Source organism: Leuciscus leuciscus, assembly GCF_965113295.1.
Source record: "Leuciscus leuciscus genome assembly, chromosome: 12".
NCBI classification, from domain to species: domain Eukaryota; kingdom Metazoa; phylum Chordata; class Actinopteri; order Cypriniformes; family Leuciscidae; genus Leuciscus; species Leuciscus leuciscus.
In genome coordinates this window covers 35,201,324-35,212,893 of record NC_138736.1, presented here as the reverse complement: position 1 = coordinate 35,212,893, position 11,570 = coordinate 35,201,324, and the positions used below count along the sequence as shown (strand labels likewise).

Sequence of the window (11,570 nt, the reverse complement as noted above, 5' to 3'; positions counted from 1 at the left end):
GTCCCCATGAGTCTGTGTGCATTCAGGTTGAAGATAGAAAAAACACACAGACACATACAGACACAGACACAGACACACACACACAGACACACACACACACACACACACACACACACACACACACACACACACACACACACACACACACACACGTGTACAGACGACTCAGACCAGGGCTCAAATGAATATAGCTTTAATTTATCAGCGTGCTCTGAGACAAAATATACCATAAGTAAACAAATATCGTTTTCTTGATATTTTACAAGTAATAATCTTTATAATTCAATCACAAAATTAATATCTTATTCTTTTACACTTTATTAGAAAAAAAAAAGAACACACACTCATTCTACAATCACATTCAGCAGTGAGTTTCTTGTACACACATTTACATAGACACACACAGCCCACATTATATCTATTCAAGAAAGGGGAATTTTTGAATATGACTAAAACAGTGAATCATGTAAAAAGGAAAAAGGGTTATCTTGGACCCTGGGACTTGTCATATGAAAACATAATACCTTTATCTCATATTCAACAAACTTGAGCATTATTATTCTGTGTTCCACACGCATCTCAGTATATCAGAACTGTGGAAAAACCGTTTAATGGCAAAACACACTCTTCCGGTTAGTCTGGGCTGATGCTTAAAAAAAGTCTCTGTATGTGATTCAAGTTCACAGAAACATGATGACGTTCACAAACGTCTTTAGCCTTTTCTCCCTTTATTTTCCCTTTGTGTAGGTCAGGAGTAAATAACAGTGAAAGCCAATACAATCACAGGACTGGCCAATATTAACAACTGCAATCTTAAAGACGGGGTGGTCTGGGAATTTTGCTACAAAAGAGAGTGAAACAGCATTAAAAGATCTGTTTCATGGGTGAATCTAACATGTCCGGGTCACATTTCACCCCAAAAATCAAAAGAATGAAATAGGAAAGATATTGCTTAAAGAAAACGAAGCCTATTTCTAATTTAGTTGTTACATTGTGACAATATTTTTATGAAAATTAAGCACAATTTTAACCAAATTCTTAATACTGTAAAAAAACGAATAATTAAAAATGTGAAAATATATTATTTCGAATGGTAAAGAACTCATACATTACATATTTATCGTACAACATTTATACTGATTTAAATAATACAGTATTTATTGCAATGAAAATACTGCATTAAAGTAATGAAAAACTGAGAATTACAAAAAAAAGTGACCTTTTTCAGCAATTATGAGAATTTGGGTAAAATGTCTTTTGTTAAAAACAATGTCAACATTTTAATGCACCTAAAAACGGGCAAAATTTTACATAGGCAAATTTCAATTTTTTTTTCTTTTTTGGTGAAATGTCACTTGAACATGTTTGAGATTCACACTCAAACCACTGAAAAGTGGAATGTGCCTCGAAACGTAGAGAGCGCGATACATAGACAGCACTTTTAGCCACCTTAAACATAAGGATATAAAAAAATTATAGGCAGCTCACTAGTTTTGAGTCTAGATTTGCTCAGTGTAACACCATTTCATAGTGCCTCATTCTGTTGGCTAAACTAAAGTTTTCCATTTCCCTCTATTACAACAGCTGATGTTGTGTTTGCACACAATCTCTCTCTCTCTCTCTCTCTCTGACTCTCTCTCACACACACACACACACAAACACATCAAAATATCATAAAAAGCAGCAATGTAGTCTCTCCTGTATGAGTGTCCTGTTGTGTCTCTCGGGTCCTGGAACTGCAGGTATAACTAGAGAAACGCTCCAGTAATCTCACGTGTACCTTAGCGCATGTTCAGCGCACTAGTGTGAAGGCCGGTGTTCTCAGAGGTCCGTGTGTCCTGGGTTAAACCAGGCTCCTGGGTGTACCGTTGAGCGCTGCTGATTTGAGCCGGGACAGGCCGTTACCGCTGCTGCTGGGGGGGCTGGACTGCACCGCCACTCCCGTCCTCTGGGTGGAGCTGCTCACCTCGAATACCTCGTGGATGGCCTTTCGAAAGCAGTGGAAGTTGTAGTCTATCAAACCTGTGGAAGATAGAGACATGAGATACGTTTGCAATCGCATATTAACACACTACAGAATTTAATATGCCGAGAGATCTTTAAGTAAGAAACAATACGGAGCCCATAAAGGGACATGGTAGTGGAAAAATAAATAAAGAGAATATATTTCAAAATCTTCGCTCACAAAACTTTTTTGTTCCCCAAGAAACTTTACGTTTACTCGCAAAACATTTCCGTTCGCTCGCAAAACATCTGCGTTCCCCCAAGAAACATTTGCGCTCCTCTGAGGAACTTTGCTTTCGCTTGCGAAACTTTTGTGTTCCCCAAGAAACTCTACGTTCGTTCGCAAGACTTTTGCATCCCCTGAGAAAACGTTTGCGTTCACCTAAGAAACTTTTCGTTTACTCGCAAAACATTTGCGTTCCTGTGAGAGACTTTACATTCAATCGCAAAACTTTTGCGTTCCCCCCAAAAAATGTCCGTTCGCTCGCAAAACATCTGCTTTCCCCTGAGAAAACGTTTGTGTTCCCCCAAGAAAATTTGCATTTATTCGCAAAACATTTGCATCCCCTGAGAAAACTCTGCTTTCGCTGGCAAAACTTTTGCGTTCCCCAAGAAACTTTACCCTGGAAATCCAGAGTTCTCGCGAGAGCACAAGTTGAATTTGCTCAGCGAGTTTACTCTGGCATCGAGTAATGATGCTCATTAAATATGCCCTTGTATCCGAGCTGCACCAATCACATCGGGTTATCTGATGTAGGCGGGCCAGAAGCGAGCTAAACAGATGACGACAGCGCTGTGACGTCGAAGTCATTAGTAAACATTACAAGATGCTATGGATGAACACCAGTTGTTTGAAACGGCTTTGGCCGCTACAATGAACGAGTTAGACTTGGCTTTTTATCTAAAAGAGGAACAGAAGACGGCGCTCGAATCGTTCCTTTGCAAGAAGGGCGTTTTTGCTGTTTTGCCGACCGGATACGGCAAGAGTCTAATCTACCAGTTAGCTCCGCTGGTAGCTAATCAATAACAAGTTGTGATTGGTCGTAGTGTTATCCTAGCCTGACTACGTCAGACTTCGTACTTCCGCTCAATTTCATTTCGCTTCTGTACTCAGTCTGAGACAGCGTCATAGCTTTCCGTTTTCCTCCGGCCTGAAAACAGCCGGCCAATCAACGAACAGAGGGCGGGCTGAGAGCCGTGACGTAGACGCTGATTGTACCGTGGATGCGTAGATTTACTTCACATAATCTGCAAAAGTCGTTCACAGCCATGTTCACTCCGGTATTTCGCTCGATGGTTTTGTTTTCGCATCATACATGTGTTTACAGTGGAAGTTAGATGCGGCTGAGCCTGCGCATAACACACGCCATAAACAAACGTTATGTGATTGGCTTACGGGTAACCAATGATTTTAAGCTTCAGACTAGCGCCCCTAAAAACTAAAACGTTTTTTTTTATTACGGAACTCCAGACTCTCTCTACGAAGCAAAGCGAAGTGTATTACCAGGCTAGTGTTATCCAATTGCGTGCAGTGAATTTTCAAATGATCCGTGAATTTTCCCCTCAAGCTGGCCGATTTTCATTAGTCGATGCCAGACCATTAATCTTTCAGATTTAGGTCTGGATTTCCAGGCTAAAGAAACTTAACATTCGTTCGCAAATCATTTGCATTCCCCTGAGAAACTTTGCATTCGCTCGCAAACTTTTTTGCATCCCCACCCAAGAAATTTAGCTTGCAAAGAACTCAATAACGATCGCAAAGTTTCTTGAAGGAACAAAAACATTTTACAAGCGAACGCAAGGTCTAATTTTTTTGTCCATTACCTGCTTTATTTAGGGTGTGAAAGGAAAGTAAAATCAATCAAATAAAAGACCCGCAGTCTAAATGACACTTTAACTTCACACAAGTCATGCTGATGCTCTAGATTGAGCGATCGTGTCTGTACCTTTCCTCTCGAAGCTCTCCTCTCTCAGGATGCAGACCAGAGCCAGGAACTTGGTGACCTCCTTCAGGTAAAGCACAGTGGTGTTGTTCAACTTTATGATGGCCAGAGACTCTTTATCATACGCGTTACCGTTGCCGTCGTCTTTTAGACTATACATTCAACAAATGGACAAAACAAAAGGATACGATATATCACAATCATCTTATATCTTACACTGTCAGCATTAAAAAGGATACAAGTTAGAAATAATAATATACATTTTAAAATAGTATATTATATTATTTTTTTGTTTCAGCAAGGATGCATTACATTGAACAAAAGTGACAGTAAAGACATTTATAATGTTACAAAAGATAGAATTTCAAATAAATGCTGTTCTTTTGAACTTTATATTCATCAAAGAATCCTTAAAAAATTATCACGGTTTCTACAATAAATATATTCAAATAGAAAACAACAATATTTCACAATATTACAGTTTTTACTGTATTTTTGATTAAATAAACGCAGCATTAATGAGCATAAAAGACTTCGGTAACACTTTACAGTAAGGTTCATTAGTTAACATTAGTTGACTACCTTAGTTAACATGAACTAAGAATGAACAACACTTCTACAACATTTATTAATCTTAGATAATATTAATTTCAACATTTACTAATACATTATTAAAATCAAAGGTTGTATTTGTTAACATTAGTTAACCCACTGCGAACTAACATGAACAATTAATGAACAGCTGGATTTTTATTAAATAATATTATATTAACAAAGATTAATAAATACTGTAACATATGTATTGCTCATTGTTAGTTCATGTTAGTTAATACATTAACTAATGGACCTTATTGTAAAGTGTTACCACGACTTCTTTCAAAAACATTAAAAACATCATACCAACCCCAAACTTTTGAACGCTAGTGTATATTTGTATATAGAGCTTTGCAGTGTAGTAAAGACAAATAAAGCTCAAGGTCTTCAGGATGGACATATTCATCCGTTTTATGCTGTGTAACGTTCACAGATTCTCACCCATAAATACACGAGACGTCAATGACGACATCGATCATGTCACAGCAGAGCTCGTACGACTGCATGTCCACCGGAGAGCTGTCCGTGGCGATGTAGATCTTACTGACCACATCGAACAGGAAGGCTTTCTCAATCCCAGAATTCTGAGAGGAAACAACGCATTTACAAATAATATACACTTATCAGTTCTGTTATTTGTCTCTTATGTGCATCGATAAACACCAATAAAAGCATTTAGAGTAGAGACATTTTATCTACATCAAGCAAAACTGGACATTAATGGATATTGGAAGCATTCAAGACTCAATCATTATGAGTAAAGCCGCTGTGAACATACAGAAATGAATATGTTGAGGAGGTTTTCCAGCGTTGGCAGTTGAGGGATGAGCTTTTGGACCACTTTACTGAAGGCCTCAAATATGGAGTGATCATAGATGCTGGTGAGATAGAAACTGAAAACAAACAAAGAGAAATATCGCTTGTTAACATAACATATTCATTCATAATGCAAAAATTACATTCAGAGTGTCAGGAAATGAGCTTCAAAGGGGATGAATTTAAGCAATTTGCCTAATAATAAGAGTAAATATTATATTGAAATTATAGTTTTTAAAACAACATAAAAAAGTATAAAGATGAACAAAGTCATGAGACACTTCAAATAAAGATTGTATCAATTACACCGTTACACCAGTAGGTGGCGACAAGTGACTGATAAAAAAATTAATTTGTCATTGAATCATTCCTTCAAGAGATACGTTTAAAAATGCTGATTCATCCAGTAATGAAGCAACTGAAGTCTTTATGAGTGAGTCATTTCGAAAATTACGTTGTTTAGTTGTCGGTTCAGAATCGTGGGAGAATCATGATCTCTATTTAAAAAAAAATTTTTTGTGTGATTCTCAATTTATCCAGAATCATGGTGTTATTTGAGTATTATTTTGTACACTATTAGAGTATCAAACCAGTTCTCAAGTTTTTTTAATCTAAAATGTATATTTTATTTTATATTTATTTTAATTTGCAAAAACACATTTTAAGGGCTGCACTTTATTTTAATGTGCTTTTGTTACGCTGTAATTGTGTATTTAAGTACTAAGTATTATTAAGTAACTACATGTACTTACTATAGGATTAGGATCAGAGTTTGGTTTGGTTTAAGGTTAGTTGCATGTAATTATGCATAATTTATAATCATTACTATGTAACAATGACACTGTAAAATAAAGTGTTACCATTTTAATTTTTTGTTTTATTTAACAATAACAACACTGTTAATTACACAATCTCTGATGCATTACTTGATGGTAGCCTATCTAAGCATAATCCTATCGAACACTCGGTATCTGTCATTAGACTGTATCAAGGCAAATTGATCAGTACATCAGGACGACCAACCTGAGGTGAAGCTTTTCCAGACTAGCGTCGGCTAGATCATCATTAGCTCTCTGATGAATGTCTCTCTGCGTCTCTATCTTATGATCGTCTGATAAACCGTCCACCTTATGTATAAACACCTCAAAATTGATCTCCGGGTTCACCCTGAACGCCCGCGACACTGTGAGATGTAGCCGCCCTAATGCTTCTACATAGTCATCCTACAGAGAGAGAGAAACACATCCATACATTATGTTAATAACAGCCAGGAATGGAAGAAGGAAAAATTAAAGCAGTTTGAATGACAACCACTCTTCAGAATTTACCGACTTACCTGAGCATCGATGACAAAAATCAACGCGCCGGTGCCCCTGAAAATCATCTCGTAATCGAAGGTGGGGTCGAAAAAGTCCACCTGCCCTGGAAAGTCCCATATGTGAAAGTTCACGAAGGAACTGCCGGAGATGTCGTCCTTGTAGATCTTGTTGGTGCTCTCCAGGAAGAGCGTCTCATTGGGAGACATCTTATGAAACACCACCTGAGATTCAAAACATTAAGCCATAGCTCAATATGGACATATAGATTAAAAAAACAAATCTGATTCTGATATAGTCAATATTTCACACAATAATAAAACCATCTTAAATATACACAAATGATAAAAATATTCAAACAAATATTAACACAGAAAATGCATTCCAGAGGCAAGAGATTTTAAGCAGCATTAAATGTTACTTAATAATAAAAGGAAATATTATTTTGCAACTACAGTTTTACATTCAACATTTGCAAAGCATTTCACATGGTTATGTCCGGAGAACTAGCAGCTGTTCCATTAAAAATAAAAAACAAAGCATTTTTTTTCTTTTGCAATAACATGCACTGATAAATTATGCATGATATGATCATAGAAAGTTATTAAGAAAGTAAACATTCACTTTAATTTCATGTTGACTTCAGTCAACAATTGTTCAATAAAAGCCCCATTCATCTGACCTGGAATACAAATATAAAGGGGAAAAATAATATTATGACAAGCGCTTGTATCATTACAGAACGGTTTGTTTTCATTACACATTCTTGAGTGCATTACTAGCTGGAATATTGTTGCAGGAAGCCCATATGATAATACAAACATAATATTTGAATAAAATATAACAATAATAATACAATAAATAGATGATATAAAATATAACAATTATAACATATGAATATAAATATAATACGACAATTAAATAAATGAGAGTCTGATCAGAATGTCACATGTATTTTACAATAGGGGTAAACATGGTACTTTTGGTAATGCTATGATTTTGTGCACTACTATAATGTTACACTTACAAAAAGTACTAAACGTAATATAACATCACACAAAAACATACTGACCTTACAAGCAAGTACTGTAAGGGCCAAGAGTACAGTGATGATTATGGCAATAATGATACTTTGAAATATGCAGTTGTACTCCATCTTACTTCCAAGAATACCATGGTACTTTTAGAAATAAGGCACTATGAACCTGTAACGTTACCATGGTATTCTCGATCGCACTACGGTCCATATCAAAGTACAAAAGTACTACAATCTGATGGCACGATTGTACCATGGAACTGCCACAGTACGTCTTTGCAAGAAATTATATACCTTTTTATATAGTAATGTACTTCAAAAGAACACCATGGTATTATCATCGTGTTAGTGTCCAAAACCAGGGCATTACCATAGTACTTTTTTTAGTTAGTGCAGTGATGTGTCCATATGGGATCTGACCTTCTGGATGGAGGATTTCCCGCTTCTCCTCAGTCCCATCAGCAGGATTCGGGGTTTATTGTCTGCAGAAGGAGAGTTTTCCATGTTCTCCTGCATCATGTCCATGTTTTCCACGCCGTAGCCGAAATCTTTGGGGAAAGAGTCCACCAGGCTTCCGGCTAGCTGCTCCTCGTACTCCATCGACATTATAAATCTATATTTTAACCTTTAAATCCCTTTGATCTGTCTATGTTGACTCTGTAGGATCTATTTGAGTAATTGAGGTGGGGTCGGTGTGGATTAAATGTTTAGTTTGGATACAGATGAGGAGGTTTCATAGTGGGAAGCGGTTAGCTTGCTGCATGAACACAAACAAACGGGAAGCTGATCATATGACAGGCGCAGAGTAGGAACGCCTGCAGGCGAGCGGAAAGGTCTGACGCGTGAGCAGCCTCTGAGTGGAGCGGTCTCTCAGATGATCAGCGGTTGATCGTCCCGTAATATATATTCAGAAAATGTTAACGAGAGGTTCACATTTTGGAAACATTTTCTGAATATATTATTACATGTATAAAAATACGATGAAATGTGCTATTCACAAGTTCAGTAATGTTTTTTGTTGTTGTTTTTTTTACTTTTAATTCCGTCATTTATTTGTTTTTAATGTAGAACAGGCACTGGGACATTTTGTTTAGTTAAATTTAATGTACATAACACCAGTGGGACGAGAATTTTACTCTAAACATACAGAAATTATATTTATATTTATTATATTAATATACTGGGATTATAAATGAAAAGATTAGCAAGTTCATACGATCTTTTCCCTCGTTATTTATATTTATATTTAAGTATATTTCTGCAAAGCTGCCTTGGAAAGCGCCAAACAAATCAATTTAAATGATCAGTCCCTTTATCGGATGGTAAACATATTATTATATTATATTATATTATATTATATTATATTATATTATATTATATTATATTATATTATATTATATATTATATTATATTATATTATATTATATTATATTATATTATATTATATTATATTATATTATATTATATTATATTATATTATATTATATTATATTATATTATATTATATTATTAGTACTGAATGTTGGAGCTCATCCAACAGGGGGCGCTTATAGTCACGAGCACGAGTCACACGCCTCTCACAGACAAGACAGTAGCAGAAGAAGCAGCAGCAGTGTTGACAGGAAGAGCGTTTGTGAGTAAAAACAAGCGATTACACACGTATTTCAAACGCATATGATTTATTCTGTCAGCATTATTTTGGAATAAATCTTACACTTTATGTTGTGGGGCTTATAGCCTTCTTTATTGCGCTGTTGTCACATTCATATCTGCTTTGAATTTGAAGATGTTTCATTCAAACACGCCTTTGAAAGCAGACCAAAATAAACATATGTTGCACAAATATATCAATTTGAATGAATAAACTACGATGATTGTTTCATGAAACAAATTGAATTAAAAAAGGAACTCGATAAGGTTTTATTCAATGGTGAAACATTTGGCTGTTTGTTCTGCTGGCTGTTTATAAAGCTGCATGTTACAATGCATTCATGTTTTATTCAATTTATGTTTATGAATGTGTAAATTATTACATATTTTGAGAATTGTATGCATTTATCTGTGCTGTTTACAAGATTACTAAACGTATTTCAGTAGTCCTTAGTTGTGTCAAGTGTTTTTAAACAAAGATTACACAGTAATTTAGTCAAATGTGAACCGTGGGGTAATTCGTTTCAGTTCATTTCAAGTGAAGAAAATTGATGAATAATTAGAGTTTGTGAAATATTAATCATTTCAATAGTTGTGCTCATCTTCCTGTTTTGGTAACTTTTGCAGATGTAGTTTTTATTGGAGAGTTTTCAGTTCATTATTATTATTAATAATATACATATAGTGTGTGTGTGTGTGTGTATATATATGTATATATAGTGCCGTTCAAAAGTCGGTACGTTTTTTAAAAGAGATCTCTTATGCTTTTGCATTTATTTGATTAAATGTCTTTACTGTCACTTTTGATCAATTTAATGCATCCTTGCTGAATAAAAGTATTCATTTCTTTAATTTCTTTCCAAAAAAGACCCCACACATTTGAACGGCAGTCTATAATGTTACAAAAGCTTTCTAATTCTGATAAATGCTGTTCTTTTGAACTTTCTATTCATCAAAGAATCCTGATTTTTTTTACACAACTGTTTTCAACATTGATAATAATAATATACAGTAAACGTTCCTTGAGCAGCAAATCCTCATATTAGAATGATTTCTGAAGGATCATGTGACACTTAAGATTGGCGTAATAATGTGAAAATTCAGCTTTGCATCACAGGAATAAATAACATTTTACAATATATTCAAACAGAAAACAGTACTTTTTTTAATTTAGATCTTTTAGATCCCTTTTGCAACTTGCTATAGTAAAAGAATACATGGTTTTGTGTATTGTTTTCCTTCTCTAGATTCCCTGTATGCAGACATGAGTGTCCCAGACTACATGCAGTGTGCTGAGGACCATCAGACGGTCCTGGTGGTGGTCCAGCCCGTGGGGATCGTCCCGGAGGACCAGTTCTTCCGCATCTACAAACGCATCGTCAGCGTGAGTCAGGTCACCATACGAGACTCCCAGCGAGTCCTGTTCATCCGATACCGGCACCATTACCCCCCTGAGAACAACGACTGGGGCGACTTCCAGACTCACCGCAAAGTGGTGGGTCTCATCTCGGTCACCAGCTGCACCGCGGCCAAAGAGTGGGCCCAGACGTCAGACCGCTTCCACGGGCAGAAGGAGGTGTTCGGCTCCACGCTGTACGACTCGCGGCTGCTGGTGTTCGGCCTGCAGGGGGAGCTGGCGGAGCAGCAGCGCACAGATGTGGCCTTCTACCCCAGCTATGAGGACTGTCCTGATGTGGAGAAGAGGGTGGAGGATTTCGTTGAGTCCATATTTATCGTCCTGGAGTCCAAAAGGCTGGACAGGGCAACCGATAAATCCGGCGATAAGATTACACTGCTGTGTGTGCCGTTCGAGAAGAAGGACTTTGTGGGCTTGGACACAGACAGCAGGTGAGTTTGGGTTCTGGGGATGTTCATTCAATGGATAAACTACTGAGAAATTCAACTTTTTTTATTGGTGACCAGCATAAGAGTCAACCCATATTGTTTTTTCAGTAGTCGATGCTTATATCTAGAGAAGGGCAGCTAATGCAAGCATCATTATTAGGGATGGACAATATAAAGTAATCATATCAGCTATCAGCTGATATTAAAGATGTTTTTTATTAAATTTTTTCATTTAGCTGACCTTCACCATCATCTAATGCTAATCTTAATCTTGAAAGACACACTAATAATTCAATATCAATATTAAATGTAACTTTTGCAAATATCCTAATCAATCAATCAATAAAAAAAAATTTAAAAAAATAA

At 36.3% G+C, this 11,570-nt stretch overlaps 2 protein-coding genes across 2 annotated transcripts in view; one reads left to right on the top strand and one right to left on the bottom strand.

Annotated features, from left to right (window-relative positions):
- Positions 1-177: 177 nt before the first annotated feature.
- On the bottom strand, positions 178-8,508 carry rragcb (Ras-related GTP binding Cb). The gene is made up of 7 exons (XM_082186265.1): positions 8,130-8,508; positions 6,694-6,897; positions 6,381-6,580; positions 5,320-5,434; positions 4,983-5,125; positions 3,951-4,099; positions 178-2,022 (listed from the first exon to the last, which is right to left on the bottom strand). Exons 1-7 carry the CDS (start codon positions 8,313-8,315, stop codon positions 1,844-1,846), a joined length of 1,176 nt encoding a protein of 391 aa, XP_082042391.1. The 5' UTR covers positions 8,316-8,508; the 3' UTR covers positions 178-1,843.
- A 753-nt stretch (positions 8,509-9,261) lies between these two features.
- The window catches only part of trappc9 (trafficking protein particle complex subunit 9), a 225,794-nt gene continuing 223,485 nt past the window's right edge, over positions 9,262-11,570 (top strand). Inside the window, exons 1-2 of the mRNA XM_082186163.1 lie at positions 9,262-9,342; positions 10,607-11,207. Of these exons, the coding sequence (XP_082042289.1) occupies positions 10,624-11,207 (584 nt within the window). The 5' untranslated portion in view covers positions 9,262-9,342; positions 10,607-10,623. The remainder of the gene's footprint in view (positions 9,343-10,606; positions 11,208-11,570) is intronic.